The sequence below is a fragment of the Cucurbitaria berberidis genome, assembly GCF_010015615.1.
Source record: "Cucurbitaria berberidis CBS 394.84 unplaced genomic scaffold K460scaffold_3, whole genome shotgun sequence".
In the NCBI taxonomy this organism is placed as follows: Eukaryota; Fungi; Ascomycota; class Dothideomycetes; order Pleosporales; family Cucurbitariaceae; genus Cucurbitaria; species Cucurbitaria berberidis.
The window spans coordinates 1,673,812-1,696,290 of record NW_024468937.1 but is presented as its reverse complement, the minus strand read 5'-3'; the positions used below and the strand labels follow the sequence as shown (position 1 = coordinate 1,696,290).

Genomic DNA, 22,479 nt, shown 5'->3' with positions numbered 1-22,479 from the left:
CAGCGGAAGCTAATCTTTCATTTGAGACAAGTCGAGACTTCCATACGCATCGAAGCGCTCGCTGTTAATTCGTTACTATTTCTGGAGGTAGGTATGAACCTTACGGCTCGTCGGATAAGTGATCGACGCGTAAAGACAAGTACATCCACTCAAGATCATCCGTATGTATGTTGGGAATATGTCTAGCCCCAGCAACAGTATCGCAATAAGCTATGGCATCGACACTGATCCAGGCAACAGTCAAAGCCAGGCTGCCTGGTGAGTGAACCGTCATCTTCACAACACGCTCTGGAAGGCCCCACTCTTGGTATCCGAGAGACATTCAGGATTTGAGTCTCTTTGACGCTAGCGTTGCCAATTTACCTTGTCTCTTATCAGTCGGAGGTCTGTTTTAGGAGCCACATGTAGAAGGATGGGGCAAACGTAAACTCATGATCATCCCTCACTCCTCCGATGTATAGGACGACGTTAAATTTTGCATCAGCAAACGGATTTGCAGATTGGGAGATCAAGGGCCCTGGCGTGATGAGAGAAGCTCAGTTGCTTTGCACTACAACGTCTAGCCTCACATCGGACTCACCAGTATATCCACACGTATGTAATACCATGATCAGCGTGTTCAACGGATAAGACTTCCATACCCGACGCCATTGCCGAGAAAACCAGCAGGATTTTGTCGCTAACCACTTGTGCCTTCACCAGGTTAGGCGAGAATAAGCAGTTTTCTCTTGGAACTGTTGACCGTGGCTTGCCATCTTTCGGACTTGTCCGCATCACCCACACCCACACCGCATGTTGTTATGTAAGAGCGAAATTGACAAGTCAGGTTCATGTAGCTGGCAACTTACGGTAGATCGTACGACCCTTGTATATGTCAACATATGTGCAAGCCTAGAAATGATGTGTCTAACTGTGTAATATCGGGATAGCGCGCTGCTGGCTCGTCACACGCACGCAGTCCACTGCCTTGTCCAGCATCCTAGCATGAAGTACATAAGATTGTGACTAGTCGCTCTTGGACGGGTTGAGCGATAGACTCAATCTGAATGTTGTAAAACGTCAGGTAGCAATCGATGTCGTCGCCTTTTGTTTGCTACCATCTCTGCATTTACACAACATATATTCCATGCGATGCGCAATGGCGAAACTAGCAACGGGCCGTCTTTCCGACCCGTTCAAGTCGCTTCTAATATGAAGAAAAAAACTCGTGTCTCCTGGACAGCTGGTGGTACTGCAGCCGGACGCCCCTTTTGGGTACCGATCGTGATGAACTGCGGCAAAGTGGCAACGGCCGCGAGTACATCGAGGAGCGTGGTCGCATCTGGAGAGTAACTGGCATGCATCATGTAGCTTGTCAAGCACGATGCCTGCACGCGTGGGGGATTGTCTGATCTAGGACCAAGATCAATCGATCAACTACGTACGAGGCCAAGAGTGAATCTGCAGAGACGCCGTGGTTGGCTAGCCGGCTGAAGATTATTTCCGTGTTGCAATGACAAGCTTGACAGCGACGTTCTGATTGTGACTATAACATGTTTGCTGTCAAGAGGGTTGCAACATAGGAGAATTCTAATTTCGTGAGGCGGGGACACCCGCGGCACAGCCCGCCCCCGGCAACACTAGCAGGCACCAGGTGGTCCTCATCATTTCTCCGCACGCCGCAACAACACAACAGCCGGCACAATTCTGCGCATACCCCCCAAACCTTTCATCTCGTCTCGTGAAGGAAAGAAGCGTTTGTCCTTTGCATACCTACCTGGCGTGTCCACATTCATGTCCGTAGGCAGTAGAAAAAGTGCGGGAAATAGGCACGTCAGGACCGGGCGGTCGCTACACGCTCCAGATGGGACCTCGCTCGCACCGCCATCTCCATTTTCAGCGCGCATCCAAGTAGGGTCGTATAGCATTCCAGGCCGACAGTAAATGATTCTGTACTCTTCTGGGCTGACGACCATGTCCTGCTTGAGCTTAACAGCACGTTTTAACCACGAGTGTGCCCCGGCAATAGTGACGGGCACGCTATCACTGGGACGCATAGCTTCCCAACATTGACACAAGAGCTGCGCAATAGTATCGACCCGAGGACGCACCACCGTGTCCTGGTAGTCCTGGTCGTCGAACAAGAGCTTGGTGCTTGCATGGTCTAGCTGCTTCTCTGCTTTGGCGTCTGCTATGGTGAGGTCAGTTGAAAGAACCATTAACGTCTTGTTCACGCTGCTGCTCACCAAGTTGTGCCACAATCTCGAGGATCTTGGTGTCTACTCTCCAATTCCCTACCTCATGCATTGGGTCGGGGGTTCCGAACAGTGAAATGACCAGTACAGCACTCAACATCCCCTGCATAGCATGAGAACTCCACAATGGTAGAACCAGCTGTTGGATATAACTGGGGAGGTCTCCGGGTAGGACCATTTCGTAGTTAACGATGTCTTCAATGCCACGGCCAACATAATTCGCAATATGTGGTGCGTCTAGTTCACCTTGTAGGATGCTGCCAGCGGCGCACTGGATCTGATACCGTATGGCTATCCATTCCTTTTCGAGTTCGTGTGACGAAGGCAATGGAGGAAATGTCACACTTGCACACCAATCTTGCGGCCCGAACAAATCGTTAAGCAAGTCGTCCTTTTTAGTGCAGCGTTCTTCAAGTGAGGCCAGGACTTCAACTACCTTTGCAAATGCGGTAGCTGGATCTTCTTCGATGATCCTCCGAACACTGGTGAGTCTGCTACGCACGATGTCTGATACATTTCCCACTAATGTCTTGCTATATTGGCGTTCCAAACGGTCCAAGAAAGATTGATCCAGGGGTGGATCGACTGATATCTTAGGTGTCGCGCTCTCGACGTTTGGCGCGATAGGAGTCAATCCTTGAGAGGCTATTGGAGCGGCAGTTCGTGGTGCAAGTCTGGGCGTGCGGTTGCTGCTAAGAGAGCGATGTTTCTTTGAGCTTGGTGTATAACTTGACGACGAGTATCGTCTCTTTTCCGATCCTGAAGAGTCAGATTGCGTTCCCTCAGAAGACATTGCTGTAGCCTCGTGGACAGGGTTCTTTCGTTGAGTCAACAGGTTGCCGTGTACGAGGAGTTAGTACTAACCTTATCCTGAATACTTGAAGCTATGCGTTCCTCACGCTCATCCAAGCTATTCATCTCCAGTTCTAGACGCTGGCTATTCATTGCGTTCTTGAGGTCTTCAGGCAGTGTTGATATATCCAGGTATTTGGTTCCGTTAGCGATCATGTCGGCTCCCTCTTTATGCTGCTCCACGCAAAATCGTAACGCCAATCTGTGCAGTTGCCTAGGAAAGCAGACAGCTGCTAATGTCTTGTCCGACAATTTCCGAAATTCCTTTGGGACTGATTTGATGAAATCGTGGCCTTCGGCGATGCATACGTCGGTGTAGTTGAGAATGAAAGCTTTCTCCTCGACCGTCCATATTCGTTGCGATTTCATAATAGAGCGTTGACAGCAATCTGCTTCCGGGTATTCTGGGTTCCTTGACTGGTTAGCCCTACTATAATGAATACCAGTCCTGTTTTACTTCTTTGGCTAGCTTCCTGTCGTCATTTGCTATTGTCGTACAGGGGCGCCTGCCCTGCGACTCTCGTCACCGACTTTTCGTCTACCCTAGATATGCGCATGTCCTTGACTGCATAATTCCGCAACAAGGATCTTTTTGGTCATTGTGCATCAAACCTGGGCTTGCCAGTGGGTCTTTGACTGACCAATCAATATCCATCAGCTGTAGCACACCTTGCGCCACAACCAGGAACCCTTCATGTCTCTCTATCCTCACCCGGGACTGTTACTTCCTGTTACTTCCTGTTACCTTCCTCTATTTTTCATTCATCACACAATCGATAGCCATCGACGTCTTTTTCCCGGCACAGACCGAAATTCGCGAGTATGCTGCGCGCGGGCCAAAAAGGTCGAACAGTGACACCACTCAATCGGATCACGCGACAGACCGGTCCGGGATGGACCCCTTCCTCTTACTCAAGTCGAACAGCTAGGAAGAGACGCCGCCCTTCGACCCCAAGTTCAGTTGATGAACATGATGAGAACATTGTCGACGACGTTATCGGAGCCGCCAACGAAAGCATCAATGTATCGCCCGGTGCGCAGGACACTTTGAACCCTCCCCAGCCCTCGGATTTGAAGAAACCTGATTGTCGGTTATCGTTGGATTTTGGAACGACTTACTGCTCGCTTTCATATGTTATGAATGATGGAGATCCTGAGCAGCCGCTGACTATCGGTGGTTTTAAAGGCGATCATATGCAGTACCAGGGTGGCAGACAGGTTCCTACCGAAGTATTATACTTAAAACGGCGAATCCCAACTCCCCCACTGCCCATTGGTCTGAGGCCCAGACCCAGGGATAGAAGGGTTAGGTATGAATACAAGACGTTATACGGCTACGAAGCACAGCAATGGTTGACCGGAACCGTTCTTCGAGAGGGCTACGAAGTTTTGTGTCATGTTCAAAGAATGAAGCTCCTTATTAACCAGGATGACAAGACTTGTCAGGATCAGCGTGCTCGTCTCGAGCAGTTACTGAAGGATCGTGGGCTGATTAAAAACTGTGACGATACGTTAATACATACCCTAACCTACTATCTCAAGCACGCAAAATCCGAGCTTCAGCGCAATCACGGATTGCGTCACGATAGCACCAGTACGTATTCCAGAATGTGCACTATTTGACGTTAATTGTTCCTTCAGTTGAACTCATCATAACTGTTCCTGTATGTTGGGGGCCAAAAGCACTCCACACCATGAGTCGCCTTGTCGAACAGGCTATGAAGGCTTCCCAGCTTGGGTACTTCGGAGAGGAGAAAAAGTCGACTCTCTTCCTCGTAAATGAGGCTGAAGCGGGCGCTTCGCATGCACTCAAGTCAAGGTCGCACAATTTAAAGGTACATCCATGTCTTCGTTTGCAAATTAGACGCAAGGCTAATAGCTGGTACTCTTTCCAGATCATGGAGACGTTTCTGGTTATCGATGCAGGAGGTGGCACAGCAGATCTGGCTTCTTACATGGTTGAAAACGAGTACCCATTACGCTTGAAGACTGAGATCAACACTCCATCAGGTAAACTTGTACTTGAGTCCTACCTTGATAAAGGTAAAGCTGACTGGTTTTCGTCAGGTGCAATGGTTGGATCAAGTGATATTAACCAACGCTTTTATGACTTTGTCCTACGCATTTGTGGGCCTGGTATCAAAACGATACTTGACGCATGCTGGGCATCGAAATTCGAAGACAGCTACAAGCGAAGTTTCAACTACCTCGATAAAAGACAGTTGTTCTCTTTCTTTATACAGGACCCGTCCGTCTGTGAGCCCAACCCTAGGCTCACAGGATCTAGTTTCGTTCTCTCGTAGTAAGTGTCCCATTGCGCACTTTAGGCTGCTGGTGGACTAAACCTGCTAGCGATGATATGTTGCATATTTTTATGCCGTCCCTGAAAGCCATCGGGGACCTTATGATTGAGCAGATCAACGAAGCAACCGCAAAAGGGGCCGAAATCGACAAAGCTGTGCTCATTGGAGGTTTTGGAGATTCTCCAGCATTGAAGGATTATCTGAGAATACGACTCGACGCTCAGAATGCCGCAAGCAAGAGCAACACTAAGCTCATTTGCTCGCCAACGTCAGTTGTGATTCAATTTTACACCCATTTCCATCCGGTCTAACCTTGATCAGAAATACCAGTGCAGATGGCGTTGCCATTGGCGGCATCATTCGAGCTTTGGATAAGACACATGGCCCAGCCCGGATCCCTCGACAGAGCATTGGCATCTATCGACACATTCCTTACGAACCAGAGTTGAATGTGCCACATATGCAACAAACGCCATGTAACATTGATGGAGAATTGGTGATCGACGGGACTATTGAGTGGATCATCAAAAAAGTAAGTGCATTATTTATTGAGTGACCAAATAGCCGCTAATGGTGTTGTAGGATCAGCCTCCACTGGCACCCATACATCCTGTGACCTTTAAATCCATTTATTCCTTCGTTGCCGAAGATAAAATATGGAAAGCAGGGCAGGTGCTGTATAGTTCACAGACATGTACACGGGACTTCTATCGACGCAGTCATCCCTACAACATAAGTATGGGAGCCACGAGATGTTCTGTACAAGCATTACTAACCTTTTCAAAGATAAAACTGATAAGCTCGGGAAAATCTGGTTTTACCTCTCATCTGATCAGAGAGAAATGATTCTTAACGATATGACGAAGGAAGGACCGCTGCGAAAGGGCCAGCTATGCGTTGTGGAGCTCCTCATTGAAATGACTTTCATCGATAGAGATATGAAAATTACCGCCCGGTGGCCGGCTGTAAGCGATGGCGAGGAACTTCGACGTTCTGTCGATTCATTCTCGGTCCCGGCTGCATTCGTGCCTGGAACAGAGTGAAGAGGGACACCCATCACGTAGCATCTCTCAAAGTTGTAATATCATCGTTCATAGTTTCAAATATTGCTTTCACGCATCGCTACCCTCTCGCGGAGTTAATACATGTAGCCCATGTCCAGTAAGCGTGTCACCGTTCATCTATTTCAGAACAACATAACTTTCAACATTCGTCGGGACGCACAATATTGCTGACCATGAAACTCACCCACATCTGAAGTTTCCACTGAATGACAGTTTCTGTCCTGCTAGCGTGGTCATCGCCTGGAACCATGGAATTGAGACCATGATTCCATGTGATAGTGTGCGGATAGCATGCAATCGCAAGGTGCATAGTAAAATCAATAGACAATGAAACCCACCCAGATAGAAAGCGGCTGCTTAGGGAGAAAAACCGGTCAGTCGAGTGACATCCGCCGGTGTTGTACTACACGTGGAGGAGCATACGGGCAGGGTTTGATGCATACGAGAGCAATTCTTGGAAAATGATCACCTATCGTTATTGGCTACAACTCTCGTCTAGACTGTTAGCAAACAAAAGCAACATTGCACCAATCTCGCTTATTCGTTGATGCGATTGTGGCGTCAGGCCCTTGGCCCGTTTTGAGAGTTGCCTTGTCACTTTTTTAATGCCTGTTATGTTTGCTTGAAGGTGACGACCTGCAGGACCACATGAATATTCCCTCTGATGCGTTGTCCTACAAGGTGTTGTGCAGCATACGACAAAACAAATGCACCATTGGGGAGGAGCTGCAGAATCAATGAGAAGCGGTTCGATTCATGCGAGTGGCCACACGCCGCGCAGGTCGCTCATTGGCAGTCTTCCCGATTCCCCACTGCAACCCTCTGTCCGAAAAAGCAATATGCACAGCTAGAGCCTTTCGCCAGAAAATTGGGGTGAGGTGAGCTGAAGTTTGGTTCCGAATACGATGGCGGTGGCATGTACCGCACAGAGCTCCGGCTGCTTGCACATGTCACCGGCCTAAGCACTATCTCGATGTTGCGGCACCGCGACCTCAACCATTTGAAGTTAGCCGAAAGAGATTGGCTGACCGTGTGCAGCTCTGTGTCTGCAACCTTTCCAACATTTGGCCGAGCAGGCGAAGGCGCATACTCGTTTGACCTCGACAATACAGTAAGAGAAAAACAACAAGTCTCCGACAAAGTGACAGGGCATATCTAAAATGAAATCACCTTGTGAGAGGTTTGAGAAGCCAGGCCCATCTGTGTGCGTATGCACACTCCCGGGTGCTGTAGCCATGGCAGCTTAGCCCCCACAAAGGCGGATACGAGCATCGTTTCGGTTACGCATGTCTTCCTCCAAGAGACAATCCATGTGGTCCGAGGCCGGGATCGATTCTAGACCATGCGGGGAAGCTGCAGACATCTGCTTTTGGATGCCTTGTTCCCCCCCTTCCCTCTTCGTTAAACTGAGATTTCGTCCGAGATTCTGGTCAACGAGCAGAAGGCGCTACAGGAATAAGCGAAACTTTGCATAACCCAGCAGTATACGAACGTTATGCGTAGTCGTTAGACCCCCACGACCGGTGTGCTACACATGTGCACCTCGACGCAGTCACATGCATCTTGCACTCAGTCTCATGCGCGAACCTTGTTGTCCAAGATGTATGACCAAGTCGTGCGCAGCTTGGCTTTTGATCGGTTGGACAGGAAGCAAGATAGCAGAAGCAAGATGCCAAGTTTCCATGCATCGCGGGTAGCGGAAGGTACCACAACAGCTCCTTTGGCCCATGCCTCCTGTAGCACGAATGAAGTTTCAAGTATAGTCCCGCACTGTTACCCTAGATAGATTATACCCCCAAAATTAACTTCGAGCAGAGAAATCCGTTGACACCGTTTTGAGCTCTTTGCGCAAGCGTACCTTCAAGCCTCTGCCCTCACATGACTTGCTGTTTTTCTCTACCAATTACCAACGCATTTCGACAATTGTGACTAGTAGAATGATAAGTTATAGACAATTTTGGCTTGTTGCAGCCGATTCGACACCGATGATGTACTTGTGGTGGTGGTGGTGTAGTAGATTTGCGCATATGATCGCGTAATCAGTGGAATAAATGATATAGGGAAGTGAGTAATAATGACAAAGACCAATGGCTTCAAACAGTCCTCTTGATGTTAAGTTTTACTTATGTCGTTGCGAATTGGATTTCATGATGTAGTCGAAGCGAAGTAAGGGAGGGGGCGGAGAAGTACATGACACCATGTCACAGATTTGATGCGAAGCTGGCTTTTATTCCCTGACCCAGCCCTTCTGACCTTCTTCCTAATAAACAACCATGCATTACAGCAACTAAAGACTTAAATTCGAACAGTGTGGCCATCTCCGAATGTTGCCCTGCTCCCATTCTTTTTTCTCTTTCACTCCTCGGTTTTCTGAAACGAGTGCTTCTGATTGACATACTGCCACAGCGTAGCTACTTGCGCCTTCAGTCCCGCAACCTCAAACTTCGCATTCGCCAGCTCGGCACCCATATCTTTGAGGACCTGGTACGATCGCAGCGCACCGGGAATGAAGTTATCCGTCATCACCAGCACCCCGACGATGAGCATTAACCACACGAAGATGGCGAGGGCAAGGACTAGGTATGCGACGACTCTTTTCTTCCAGTTTGTTCTCTTGAAACGAGCGGTGTGCTGAGCTTCGACGTCAGACTCGGACTCGATGGAGGAGCCGGCGAGGAATTGTTTGACTTGGGAGTGCGGCAGGTCGCTGGTTTGAGGAGGTGCATTTGAAGCGTTGAGGAAGGGGCTGTCACTGGTAGTGATGTAGGGAGCGGTCTTTTCGCATTCAGTCTCTGCTATGTTGGAATCCGAGTTCTGGTGGGCTTTTCGCGATATTCTACGGACGGGTGTTGCTGTGTTGGCGGCTGATGTGATAGCGGACGCCATTGCGGTACTGGTGATCAGAAGACGACACAAAAGAATGTAGTTAGTATCTAAGAAGTTTGAAGAGAGACTATATGATGCAACAGCTGCATGCTGGCAGGGCGATGTCGAGCCAAGTATCGCCTGACTGTTGAAGTGAAGCAAGGGACATCGGTATGAGCACTGTCTCAGCATTCCTCGCGTTACACATTACCACCGAGACAGCGACAGCAATGATCAGCAGTAGAGGCTGGTGTAGCTCAGTACGGCATGCGACGCCATGAGCTCATTAGAGGAAATTGGAAAAGATGTCGCGAGCTTCACGCGTCTCGCACGTCATCCTCAACTGCAGGAGGTTGCATCCCTCTGCTCATCAGACTCAACTTTGCGACTTCAATCTCTTTCTCATCGTGAGTCTGCTTGTTAAGAACTCTAGTCCGATTTCATTTTCAACAACTTGGTGCTTTGATCGCAGGTGGTATGCGGAGTGCCAGTGAGAGGTCAATCGCGAAGTTGCTGGGTTTGGCAGCGCAGTGCTCGCCATAAGGATCTAAACTTTACGAAGCAGTGAGTCCGCGACTCATACGGCCTATGAAGGGATGGCTAGGACGTCATATGGAGCCGGATTACATTTCTAGTCATACGAAGTAAGGCAGTCTCCAAGACAAGAACTACAAGACTGTACCACCAAGAATTCAGTCCTCTGACTTAGCAATAGGTACCACGCGGTTTTTCAACTTTCGTTCTTTCTTTCTTGAGGCTTCTTTTCCCAGTCGCAATACGATCTTTTGATATATATCGTCTTGCGCCGGGTCTAGAGACTCTTTGCATTCACCTCCTTCTCCTACGAAGTCATGTAGTTCATATATAGTCTCGTATGGCTGTAAAAGCAAGGGGCTCTAGAGCAACCTGAGAATTAAGGTGAATGCTTGTCCAGCATTACGGTATGAGGGCGGATTGTGGCTCTACAGCTGGTGGGGTTGTGGTACGGTCAGTGAAGGTTTGAACGGTTGTTCACCCATACTAAAGGATGTGTTGTTTGCGATGCTGTTAATATTACCAACGACTTTACCAACTCGCCAACTGTTTACTTCGATCAAACCCGGCTCTTAACTGCCTTGCAGGTTTGACCACCTTCCCCTGCAGTAGTGTGTACCTGATGATATTCTCGCAGTCCTCTGGCCGCACTCGACCAAGCCATATACACTGCGCGGCCTCGCCGTCAACCTCCGCCTTCTGCTCCTCATTAACATCGAGGACCACCTCTTGTCCATCCTCGTGCTCGAGCTTGAGCTCTTCTAGTGCCTCCTGGACACCATTGACGTGACCATTGGCTTCCTTGGGGTGCTCTACCACTGACGAATGCCGGTAGATTATAACATTGGCCGAGAACTTGTGCCCACCAACATGACTTATGAAGTAAATTCCTACACCGCCGGGCCGCTCATCGTGCAGGTCTCGGTATAAGCCCAATGGCCGCAGTAACCGCTCAAACTCCCTCTTGAGGAGAGGTGCTGACTGACCACAACGAGCGTCCCGCGTTTTCTGACTGCACATCATGATCAAGTATTTGTGGGGACATGGCCGCGCCTTGAGACTCGATGCCGTGGATATCGAGGGTGGGATTGTAGCGGGCGAGGCTGCAGAGGCTGGGTCAGAGGAAGAAGACTCGTCCGCTGGTATCGATGTAGGTAGCGCGGCTGTGGGAGCATGGAGCGGCGTATTGTTGGTCGGACCGCGGTTTACAAACTCGGTGATAAGCTCTGGTGTGTTTGCGGGCGTGACGTCGTCTATGAACTGCCAGGCCGGGAGTAATAGTACTGTGGTGCTGTGGTCGGAGTGGTCTGGAATGGGGATGTCGGAGGCGGAGAGCATGAGTTTCTGATTGGTATTAGCAACAAGCACATATCAGTGCACCTGGTGCAGAAGGGGATTAGGACTCACCCCATTGCTGGGCTGGACACTTCCTCTGTCCACGGCCTCCATGATGCTGCCCTTCTCATCCGCGACATCTCGCACCCAGTCGGCCTTGCCCGTCGCGACTAGGAGATGCGTACTCCATCCCTTCACGTGTCCATAGAGCTCTTCTGTCTCGTCGATGTCGAATTTGCGCGGGTACTTGATGGTGCAAGTCGCGCAATCGTGCAGGCAGTCATCACCATCGATGGCGGGGTCGGTGGTCGGAAATAGCTCCTCCGTCTTTTGCGCTTTGGCGAATTCGCCATTATTCTTCAACGTGGGCGTCTCCGACGATGACCAGGCGGAAGTAAGCTTGTACGAGAGGTTTTTGAACATGGCAGGAACTCTGTAGGCGTTTACCGGCCTGTGAGAATTTTTACCAGGCGACATCGTCAAGTACCTGCGGCACCTTTTAGCATCAGATTAGATCGCCAAGCACCAGCACTGACGCGGAATTTACGCCGAACGCTTGGTGATGCGGCAATTACAATGGCTATGTCCGGCTCAGTCGAGTCTTGCCGGCCGCTTTACGGGACAGCACAGTGAGAGTGAGAGAGAGCGAGAGAGCGAGAGAGAGAAAAGAAAATATAGCAGGTCATGAACGGAGTCCTCGGGTTTATGCATCTCATCTTGCTGGTAACCAGGCCTTCACATAAGCCTGAAAATCAGTGAATAGGAAGGCACCGGGCGTGTAAAGACCGACGGACAGCTCGGATATGGGCGCTTTCTCCGAGTCATTCACCCACCACTCCGCTTTGCGCCATACTCCAAGATAAGCACTTGGACCGTGGAATCACCGATGCTCCACAAATTTATCGAGTCCTGAGCCCAATCAACCCCTCAAGATTGATACGCAGCTACCTTCGTACAGTTAAGCGACGCGTTGCCAAAGACGCGTCGACGTCAATCTACCAGCCAATGAGGCTAAAGACCCTCAATGGCGCACCATTATGCGAATATCTAGACTTCGACGAGAGCAGCCTCCTCGACGTCGACGACTGCGATGAGTTCCATTCGCCAGCATATCATGCTTCATCCGAAGACAGCACAGCCGCCTTGAAATGGCGCCGCCTGACGAGCAAGCACACGCGCCTACGCACAGGATGGTCACAACCATATCTTCCAGCGTCCAATCTGCACCATACCCAGCCTCATCTATCATTCTCAATTCCGAACATAGAGGACGCTACTAACATCGATACCACGGCCACGTTTGACGAGCAGCCATCCGAGATTGACGGGCTCCTTCGACACTCATTTATCTTCCATGACACGCTGCTGTCTTCACAAGTCGTGCCAGATACAGGGGCCGAGGACACTATTTCTTCGTCTTCCTTTTTGACCACGTCGTTCGGGACCACCGTATCAGGATTGAGCGGTCCAAGTGTAGTTGATGGAAACAATGTGGCCCTTCATGTACCACCCATGATGGTCGTGACGTCTCTTGGGTCACTTCCTAGCGCGCCTCATCTACACTCCATTTACCCTCAGACGCCTGCACGGAACCTCCTTTGCGTACTAATGAGTAACCCTGAGCGGCGAGAAGTCTTTGTCCGAAAAGGCGGATACAAAATGAACCTGTGGGAGGTAACTGTGGCAGACGACACTCACTCAAGCTTCAAGGTCACTTTCTGGATACGTCCACCCCGCGAATCAAATGATGTGCAGACCAATGCCCAAAACCTACTTCTGCAGACCTTAGAACAGGTTAAAGTCGGTGATATTCTTCTCCTGCGCAACATCGCACTCACCTCTTTTCGCGACACTGTATATGGGCAGTCATTACACCCTGCCATTACACGAGCCAGAACAACCATCGATATCTTAATGAGAGGTAGTGGAGTATCAATGGGACAAGTTGGTGGGCTGCCGGCGACTATTGCCGAGACATTCATGCGAGTCAAAAGATGGGCGAGGACACATGTTGCTCCTGATCATGGCTCGAGGAAGAGGAAGGCTACCTCGACAAAAGGAGACAAACATGCTAAGCGAGTCTTTTCAAACCCAGAACCCGAGGAGACCTTGCCGCCAGATACCATGGAATCTGTCTGAAGCACATTACTATAAAAGGCTGGATATACCCCGCCGTTTCATCCTCCAGCACCCAATAACTCACGCGGACTTTCCCGAGTCGCTACCGGGTAGTTGCCCGAAGCTATCCTTCAGCCTAAGGTCAATAGCAATTACGTGCAAAATCTAGCCTTATTGCTAATTAGTAATAGGCTATTTAGTTAGTATAGCTACTTAGCTAGATCTAATTTTATATAAAGCGCCTGCCTAAGTAATTATTTTACTATTTTATTTTTTATTAGTTATTACTTTTACTAATTAACTATATTTTTATTTTATAAAGCTAATATAAGCAGCTTTTTTTTTTATATATAAATTTAGCACTTAAAATTATAAATAAATTTTTTTTATATAAAAATACTATAACTAACTTTTGCAAAGCTAAATTTATAAATTTTATATAGTATATAAAAGTAGTAAAGCTAATTTTACTAATTAATATAAGTTTAAAAGCAATACTTGCTTATTTATTTATACTAAAGCTTTATATAAATTTATTATTATTAAAAATAAACTTGCTAGCTAAATTAAAACTAAAGCTTATATTTTTAATTTATTATAAAAAAGCGCTTAAATAAAAGTAAATTTTTTAAAAAAAGTTGCTAGCTATTTTATAGCTAAATAGCATTAATATTAAGTAAAAAAATAAAAAATTAAAGCTTTATTAAAGCGCTGCACTTCCTAGCTTAAAAGAATTAGAATTAATTAACTTGTTTAGCTAAGGGCCCTGCAATACTTTGCCGCAGTAATCAGCACGTGCCGATAGGAACGAATGCCTGGCATGTCGGAATTTCAGTGGTTCGTCAATCTGCTCCTTGGGAGTGTCGCACTATCTGAATGTGGTCCGTGCCACCGTCCTGCTATTTCGCAACTGGCAACGTCAAAGTTGCCATCCCTCCTCACCAGAAACCAGCATGGTTATATTGTCCCTCACTACAACATCATCACATGGGTTACTTGCCCATTGCATAGCTCCGTACAGCTTGATCAACTACAATCCTAGTGCTCGCAGGAACTTTCCGCACCTTGTGTCGGCATTTGATGGCAAAGAGATCGCATAAGGTAATTTGCCCCGCTGGCTCCATGCTTCGGCTTGCATCGTACCATCCAAAAAGCGAAACATCATCAGGTAAAGAGCATGTCTGAAACATCTGCTTTGATTGGCAGCTCACCCCGATTCCTCACTCTTGAGTTGAATTATACACGGAAACCAAACATGTTTCGAATCACCAGTACTCGCAGGGATCATATAGAACCCAGAAATCCACCATTACTATGCTTGATTGAGCTTCCAATTGGTGAACTGCGTACTCTTGCATGAAGTACCCTTCGGCACGTCAGGCTTGGTCAGCGGGGCATTTGGCTTTCCTGTATCCTTTTCATCTTGCAGGCCTGTTAAATGCCTTCAAGTCCTCTGATTGAAAATCTACATTACATTCTAGTCAGCCCTGTCTTTCATTCAGTCCTAGTGACTTCCACTTCTCTTTTTTTGCGATTTCGCACATTACCTTCTTTCTGATCTTGACGATCACTTCCATTCATTCCAAGCTGGCCACAATGAAGTCTCTCTTTTCTTTCACTAGATTCGCAACCTTTGTTTCATTACTAGCAGTCACACAAGCTGCATCCAATTCCACCAATGGCACTTCATGTGGCGTTGCGAAGGTAGACGACAGCTACTTGAGCGTAGTTGGAGTTCAGGGAACTGGAGTACACCCACGACAAGAGCTCCGTGAACTTGAAAAAGACACGGAACTTTGGAACATCTTCTTGCAGGCCTTTTCTCGCTTCCAAGCTATGGATCAGAGTGAGAAGGTATCTTACTACCAGGTCGCGAGTAAGGATATCGCCCACGTAAAAGGACGTTGCTGACGCTTTCTAGGTATACATGGTGCACCCTTCAAAGAATGGGATGGGGTAACCGGTCAAGCAGATCAGGAGATGATGGGCTACTGTCCGCATACTAGTAGTATGTTTGGTCCCTGGCATAGGCCATATCTAGCTCTCTTCGAGCAGATTCTCCACGACCGCTCTCTGGAGATCGCAAACGAGCATCCTGCGGGCCAGGCGAGAATCAAAGCGGTGGAGCTCGCCAACAGGATTCGTCTTCCGTACTGGGACTGGGCTATGGACCCGCCAAATAGCGTGGAAGGCGTCATACCGAGCAGTCTTCGCCGTCGCATAGCAACCGTCACATTTCCCAATGGAACGAAGGGCGAAATTGCCAACCCTCTTTACCGCTACGATTTTCATCCCTTGAAGTACGATGACTTCTCTGCTTTGGTACGTCTGTAATGCAACTTTATTCCAATTCAAGGGAGCTACTCGTGTATTGTCACCCTGAACTTCCACTAACATCACTCAGAGTGAGTTCCAGTTTAAGAACTGGAACCATACCATTCGATATCCTCTAAATGGTTTTGCCGTAAATGCCACTAGCCGAGACGATGAGGTCAATGTGCGCGTCGGCAAGCAGCAGCCCAATCTTCGAAGCACGCTATATAAGCTGCTGACAACCTACCAACCCTTTATGCAAGTGAGCAACAAGGCCAACGGCGGCACCATCGGTAACTTCGAGACACTACATGACGGTGTGCATAATACCTTTGGGTTAGGACATCTGGGGATAGTTGAGGTGTCGGCATTCGATCCCGCATTCTGGTTTCATCACTGGTGAGCTTAACCGGTTGAATTTGAGAGAGGACTTCTTAACATGTAGTAGTAATATGGACCGAATCATAGCTATGTATCAATCTCGCTACCCAGACACGTGGATTGAAGACTCTGAGCAAGCAATGGGTACTTTTGCCGTCTCTAAGGGGAGTGTTCTTGGAACTGCGTCGTCCCTCGCGCCTTTCCACAGGAATGCACTCGGCGACATGTGGACCTCAACAACCGCCAGAGACTGGACAGCTTTCGGTTACACGTACCCTGAGCTCGTAGGCAACCCATCAAACGAATCGCTCACTTTGTCTATCAACCATCTCTACAAGCCGCAGACGCAGTGCTTAAATAATACCAATACAACCATCCCAGCTCCAGGTCGTAACACCACCAACACCACTCAGGTAACGGAATGGTTATGCGAGGTCAACATGCCGACCGATATTAAAATCTCCTACTCCGTTCGTGCTTTCTTCGGTAAACCAAATGCCAATCCCAAGAAATGGCCAACAGACCCAAACCACGTCGGCCAACTGGCTTCAATGTCGTCTCCGCGCATGAACTCATCCGTAATCGTAACAGGAACCATTGACCTGACCGAAAAGCTAGCACAAAGGCACCAATCCGGAGAACTCAAGGCCCTCGACAAGGAGAGTGTTACAGCGTACCTAAAAGCGAACTTGACCTGGCGCATCCAAGCCCTCGACTATAGCGAAATTCCACGCAAAAATGCTCCCGCTGGTCTCAATCTTACTGTTTTCAACGTGCCGGTCACAGTTCCGCAAAAGGATACGGACGTTCCTATTCGGAGTGGCGACATTGAGTATGTCCATGGGATTGAGGGTAACCCACCCATCTACAGCGTGCCTGGATCTGATGGCACAAACTCCACGCTACCAGTGAACCAAGTCGGTGGGACTTACAATGCTACGTCTGGGAATTATGAGTGGAAGAATGCTGCGGATCGCATGATGGGTGAAGAGGGGGCGGAGCGGTGCGAGAGAAAGACGAAAACTCAGACGGTGACGAGTTTAGTTACGGAGTATGTGACGCTTGTGTCTTCTCCGTCATCGACACTCAAGTCGTTGTCTAGTGTGGCGACGGTTACTGAGCAGACACCTACACCGACGATTTCCGCTGGGCCTAGGACGAAATACGTGACTTCGGTTATTATCGAGTATGTCACGGTGTAAGTTGGTTGGTAACAGACCAGTGACACTGAGCCCGTTGCCCAGGAAAACTCTCTCGACCCGTTTTCTGCACAAAACTTGTTTCCTATACTCTTTTCACTTTCTTGTCTATACTTCTTTTTTTCTTCCCTTTTCTGGAGTATAGGTACTGTTTGGATTTTGTATGGGCTGCACTCATTGCTGGTCATGAGTAGCGGGGCGCAAAGAGAGCTATGAGGGAACGAATACGACAACATGAAAATAGAGCCCGAGGCCCTTGGTGGACTTCTCTATCATAGTATAGATAAAACGAAATGTCAACACACTACTCACACACGTTCCACCTCTTCAACCACAATCGAGATTAGACCAGTGGAGCGAGAACTGCAGGGACGGCTATGTCGAGGAAATTGGTCGGTAGGAAATTTTACTTTGTGGAGGTTGGTTGGCGAAGCTGATATGTTGTTAGTAGGTGAATGAAAGTAGAAGTTGGAGCAAGAATAGATGAGAAGGTGCTTGGAGAACGGGGCGAGGTTGAATTTAATCTGTCATTTATGACTGAAGACGCTCTTGCGCTCCTCAGCTGTTCTTAAATCCAGTTGATTTATCGGGTTAAATGATCAATCTCCACCACAGTATCTTTACATGAAACCCTACAAAGCCGTTGCGAAACCCAGTTCATACGCCAAACCAACCGTCAACTTCGCGTGCTCCAGCATATGGCTGAAGCTGATAGTGCTAAGAGTGTCCTGCGCAGTGTGGATAAATTTGCTGGTGTCGTCCATGGCAGATTCAATGACAAAGGCTGAAGGATAACCGGCCTTTGAGGCGCTGGCGTGGTCGGAGCAAGCGTAGCCACACTTTGTCTCGACGAAGGGGATCGTGCAGTACTATACCACATCAGCATCCAGCCTAACGGATCTTTGGAAAAGAGTACTTACTGCAGTGATGACCTTCTTGATGAAAGTCGTGAGTCCCGCATCGACAAAGTCGGTAATGACACCAACGCTCTCCTTCACGCCGGGCTTTACGTAACCCGTCATATCCTGCTGGAGCATGGCCTTGACAACCTTGCCCTTGTTCTTGTAGTCGGTGAAGATAGCCTGGCTTCCCAAAAGCCCGCCCTCTTCGGCCGCATACCAATGGAACTCAATCGTGTTAGGGGCCTGTCCGCTCGCGACACGTGAATCGGTCAGCAACACCCTCAATGCCTCCAAGATGGTGAATGTGCCACTGCCATCGTCGTCCGCACCAGGAGCACGGCCTGCTGCCGGGCTGTTGCCGTTGACGCTATCTTGGTGCGCACCGATCACAATCGTGTTGGTGCTCTTGCCGGGGATGGTGGCGATCACGCTGTTCTGCGTCCACGATGGGTGGCTGAAAGCACGAACCGTCGCTCCTGATACGCCAGATGCGGTGACTACAGCTTGAACTTGCGACAGAAGCCATTCAGAAGATTGCTTGCCGAACGAACTCTTGTAGTAGCGGTTTTGGAAGTTCGAAAATGTTGTGAGTTTGGTCTGCATGTTCGATGTGCTGAGCTTGGCGATGAGCGGAGTCACGCTGGTCTTTTGCGATACGGCTGCTGGGAACGTTGCTGCAACGGCCCTCCGGTTCAGCGACGCTTCGTGAAGCTCACTGTAGTCGGTGATGTCCATGAAGTGCACACCAGCCTAGAAGTCGTCAGGGCCAAGATCTCCAGGTTGAACAGAGCTATCTTACATTGTGAAGCTCCCATTTCTGGGCTTCAGTCACTTGCTTGGTCTCTCCAGGCGCGAGCTCAACCGTGAAGAGCTGTTCGGCCTCCCTCTTCGGAATGCTGAGAGCAAGCGCCGCGGACGCGGACAGCGCGAGGGCGAATGTGGACTGAAACTTCATCGTGTCGGGATTGAAAGATGCTGCGACTGATTTGAGAACAGAAGCTCTGTTCGCCTTCTTATGTACTTCGTCCCTTGCCCTCGAACTGGCTCCCACGCCGATATCTCAGTAATCCTTGTGTGCCAAGTGCAACCTCATCTATAACGTGCTGTTAACTGATTCGTCGTACGCGAGGTTCTATACCAGCACTAATCAGGGCCTATCTCAATTCGACAGGCGACAAGACATCTGCAATAAGGCGGGACTTGGCTCTTGCCAATAAGGGCCTGATTGTGGGGTGTGCGGATGATCTGTTTGAAACCCTTGTTGCGGACACTTTACCCGAAACGGTAGGAGCATCGTCAACTGCCTATCTGAGACGATATGGCGGTGCGATGTGTAAACATCATTGTTTGCTTCCTCTTAAGCGGAGTGTAACGGTTGACGATAACACATCGCGGGTAGCGCCATGGCCGGGACTCTGTCCCTTCTAGGGCAGGTGTGAACGCATTTCCTTTGCGAAAGTTGAATGGTGTTTAAGTAGATCGAATACCTGTACATCACCGGATATGGCGCCATTTTAGAGACACGATTAAGGTAACAGACTCCGTTGCAGCGAGCTGGAATACCCACAACTAGCCACGAACATTTCGCATGCGGAAAAGGGTCGCGGTAGCCAAAAGAATTTGTCCACAGTCAAGCGGCAACACGAATTTGTTGACGCAGGTGTTGAGCGGCTAGGAGTTATGCTTGTGAGAGCTCGAGCATCTAGATGAGAAAAAAGGTCTTCGATCACCTTAGCCAAGGCGAAGAAGTTGCTCAAGTAAATAAGTCTTCCGGGAAAGGGCCAAGGCTGTTCGGTGCCAGGCGCATTTTATTTGCCGATCCATGCAGCTAACTACAACTAAGTACCCCTCAGGAGTGCGTCGCACTAGGCTGACTTCGTTGGCACTCGCCGTCGAGTCACCATAGTTTACCATCGAGAACAACACTTCCGTATCGGTAACGAAATGGACACCGTTGCCATAAGCTCGAATTTTCGAGAAGATAGAAAAAGTTCAAGCAACGGAGACGAGACAACGGCGGCATGCAGAGATGAGGAGAAGAAAATAGGGCCAAGACATGATGCGTACATCTCGGGTCATTGTTTGTTGCGCGCGTGGGCTGTGCTGCGTCTGGGCCTTTCCCGGCATCCGGTCAAGATTTGCATCGATGATCGTTCTGCCTTTACGCACTGCCCAGCCTACGCTTCGGAAGCGAAGCTTCTTGCGTCCCCTGCATCGCCACAAGAGCCGACTCTACCTATTGGACACAGAAGCAGTATAAGCTTTTTACTGCCTCTGCCGACAGCATCACAGACCAAGTGATCTCGTCGGCTCCTGTTAGATTGAGAGATCCAAAGGAAAGAAACGTTTTCTTCCAGCCTTGGAGACTTTGGTTGGCAGTTGCATCTCTATCGCCCCGTGGCGATGAGTTCTCGGCTGTTGTAATCTTCAATTGTATGTACCAACATGCTGCCCTGTGAAGGTTGTCTCCTTTGGCTTCCTCGACGCAAGCTTTAGGTTCCGCCAACGTCTCCCTCAAGTACGAGTCACTGGTAAACGGCTTGGCATGTGATCATTGTTGAGCCAAAAGTTCCGAGTGGCGCAGTCCTTAATGTCAGATTGTTTCAAATTTGGGCCAATCGCACACAGAAGAGGGTCGAAAGTTGACCTAGCTGAACGCTTTTGAGACGAATGAGAGATCGAGCAGGGAATGCAGTGTTCCCGGCCTAAAAGGGTTGCCTGCTTGTAGGCAATGGTGTACCGTGCATGCAAAAAGAAACTGGTCAGGACTGTGGTACCCTCGAGCTCGTTCTTTGAATTTGTAGTTTGCCTTTTCCACCGGCTGTCTCTAGGTTCCATTGACCCTCAAGTCCATTTGTGAGAGGACACCAGGGCGCCTTCGGATCTTCAAGAGAGATCCTACAATCGTTCATCGCGGCCCTCAAGCGGAATTACCCTATAGAAAACGAAATGGCTGACGCACCCGAGGCTGGAGAGCCTCATGCTCGGATGAATCAACCTATTGATGTCGGAACTCTGCAGCTAGGGGACAACAACATCAATAACGGGAATATTGGTCACAATCTAGCGATTAATGGTAGTATTAGTAAGTTGCGAAACACAACGTGCATACACGGTCGCTCAATCTACTGACGCTGTGTAAGGCAACACCATCCATAACCATTATTATGCATGTGGTTTGAACCACCCAGGCTGCATCGGACGTGAAGCGTCGCCAGCCGGGCCACGCGAGTCTACAGACGCGGAATCCCCGCTCAAGCACGTTGACGCCGGCCAGCATGCATGTGATTCGACCTGTCGTTTTGCTTTCGAGGCACAAACACTGCGCTACCTCGACACCTTACCTTTGGGGCTTCACCCACTATTGAAAGATATCTACGATCCGTTGCGCTTTGGATATCTCCGGAAGACAGAGGCGGAAAATGACGGCACGGAAAATCCACCGCCTTCCAACAGTACATTGCTGAATTATATTTGGGGAATGGAGATGGTCTTTGACCTCAAGAAGCCCATGATTGATCTCCACTGGTCGGAGTTAACCAGGGTCCTAATGAAGGAGGAACCGAACCTCGATGAAGATGACCGGCGTTCGAAATATTGGCGCCTTCTGAGTATAAGATATCTACTATTCGAGAGCTTCCTTGCTCGTCGCTATGCCGCCACAGCGATCGGCCTCAAGCCGAAGCCGGACCAATATCCCTCACTCGTCGAGAACTTGTTTTCGACTCTGATCAGACCCTTACCCATCGTTATCAATAGTGATGGGAACGCCCAGGATCCCCTGGATGCTACATTTACGAGGCGCTTTGTGGACGCCCTCGATCTACTCGACTTATTTGATTACACGGAGGTGCGCCTTCGATATCGAAATGGCTTTGAAAGAGCATCGGGCGGGCAGATGGGGGTTCCAAGCGCTCCCTTGGTTCCACCCGCTGCGTCTTAAGTATAGCCCAAGGGCTTCCGGTCTTCTCCTCGGCGGGAGCGACGGATCCCAGGCTATACTTGATAAATCCTTTTCAACAACCCGAAAAAGTGTCGTGACAGGCGTCGCCATTGCGAATCTCCTGAGGCCCAACGCGATACGATTGAAAAAAACACATCACCAACAGAAACAAAACGTACTACACCAAACCTACCGGACACACAGATCGGTGGCTGGTTGTCGGCATAGTACACACTAGGAAAAACACATCACCAACAGAAGGGAAGATTCGATTCATTCAATCGAGTACACGATAGAATGACATGACAGAACTCCCATAAAAAAGAGGTGCTAGATCGTGCGATACGAGAGAATCTATGCATTTAATCGCTCCAAATCAGAACTCCAGTGCGCCAGTGTTCATGCATTATAACATTGCTCCCAGGCAAGTATCGCC

The 22,479-nt window shown here is 49.1% G+C and overlaps 8 protein-coding genes across 8 annotated transcripts; 4 read left to right on the top strand and 4 right to left on the bottom strand.

The window, feature by feature from the left end:
- Positions 1 to 1,175: 1,175 nt before the first annotated feature.
- Positions 1,176 to 3,455, bottom strand: K460DRAFT_394844 (uncharacterized protein; the record flags this gene model as incomplete). Its single annotated transcript, XM_040936019.1, has 5 exons — positions 1,176 to 1,367; positions 1,425 to 1,525; positions 1,757 to 2,170; positions 2,226 to 3,051; positions 3,099 to 3,455. 5 exons carry the CDS (start codon positions 3,453 to 3,455, stop codon positions 1,176 to 1,178), a joined length of 1,890 nt encoding a protein of 629 aa, XP_040787679.1.
- Positions 3,456 to 3,908: 453 nt separating this feature from the next.
- K460DRAFT_416429 (uncharacterized protein) lies at positions 3,909 to 6,490 on the top strand (the record flags this gene model as incomplete). Its single annotated transcript, XM_040937806.1, has 8 exons — positions 3,909 to 4,680; positions 4,728 to 4,921; positions 4,982 to 5,096; positions 5,154 to 5,388; positions 5,439 to 5,657; positions 5,711 to 5,921; positions 5,972 to 6,125; positions 6,176 to 6,490. 8 exons carry the CDS (start codon positions 3,909 to 3,911, stop codon positions 6,430 to 6,432), a joined length of 2,157 nt encoding a protein of 718 aa, XP_040787678.1. The 3' UTR covers positions 6,433 to 6,490.
- A 2,318-nt stretch (positions 6,491 to 8,808) lies between these two features.
- On the bottom strand, positions 8,809 to 9,339 carry K460DRAFT_354965 (uncharacterized protein; the record flags this gene model as incomplete). The annotated part of the gene is made up of 1 exon (XM_040931838.1): positions 8,809 to 9,339. The coding sequence occupies one exon, from the start codon at positions 9,337 to 9,339 to the stop codon at positions 8,809 to 8,811; it is 531 nt and encodes a 176-aa protein (XP_040787677.1).
- A 1,044-nt stretch (positions 9,340 to 10,383) lies between these two features.
- K460DRAFT_286185 (uncharacterized protein) lies at positions 10,384 to 11,664 on the bottom strand (the record flags this gene model as incomplete). The annotated part of the gene is made up of 2 exons (XM_040928868.1): positions 10,384 to 11,196; positions 11,260 to 11,664. The coding sequence occupies 2 exons, from the start codon at positions 11,662 to 11,664 to the stop codon at positions 10,384 to 10,386; spliced, it is 1,218 nt and encodes a 405-aa protein (XP_040787676.1).
- Positions 11,665 to 11,909: 245 nt separating this feature from the next.
- Positions 11,910 to 13,551, top strand: K460DRAFT_103291 (uncharacterized protein). Its single transcript, XM_040926509.1, has 2 exons — positions 11,910 to 13,446; positions 13,497 to 13,551. Exon 1 carries the CDS (start codon positions 12,193 to 12,195, stop codon positions 13,324 to 13,326), a length of 1,134 nt encoding a protein of 377 aa, XP_040787675.1. The 5' UTR covers positions 11,910 to 12,192; the 3' UTR covers positions 13,327 to 13,446; positions 13,497 to 13,551.
- Positions 13,552 to 14,901: 1,350 nt separating this feature from the next.
- On the top strand, positions 14,902 to 17,201 carry K460DRAFT_285313 (tyrosinase; the record flags this gene model as incomplete). Its single annotated transcript, XM_040928803.1, has 4 exons — positions 14,902 to 15,181; positions 15,227 to 15,455; positions 15,712 to 16,017; positions 16,067 to 17,201. The coding sequence occupies 4 exons, from the start codon at positions 14,902 to 14,904 to the stop codon at positions 17,199 to 17,201; spliced, it is 1,950 nt and encodes a 649-aa protein (XP_040787674.1).
- A 490-nt stretch (positions 17,202 to 17,691) lies between these two features.
- K460DRAFT_394839 (Zn-dependent exopeptidase) lies at positions 17,692 to 19,306 on the bottom strand. The gene is made up of 3 exons (XM_040936018.1): positions 18,900 to 19,306; positions 18,119 to 18,850; positions 17,692 to 18,067 (listed from the first exon to the last, which is right to left on the bottom strand). Exons 1-3 carry the CDS (start codon positions 19,053 to 19,055, stop codon positions 17,831 to 17,833), a joined length of 1,125 nt encoding a protein of 374 aa, XP_040787673.1. The 5' UTR covers positions 19,056 to 19,306; the 3' UTR covers positions 17,692 to 17,830.
- Positions 19,307 to 20,878: 1,572 nt separating this feature from the next.
- On the top strand, positions 20,879 to 22,416 carry K460DRAFT_416424 (uncharacterized protein). The gene is made up of 2 exons (XM_040937805.1): positions 20,879 to 21,185; positions 21,244 to 22,416. The coding sequence occupies exons 1-2, from the start codon at positions 21,050 to 21,052 to the stop codon at positions 22,041 to 22,043; spliced, it is 936 nt and encodes a 311-aa protein (XP_040787672.1). The 5' UTR covers positions 20,879 to 21,049; the 3' UTR covers positions 22,044 to 22,416.
- The last annotated feature ends 63 nt before the right edge of the window (positions 22,417 to 22,479 follow it).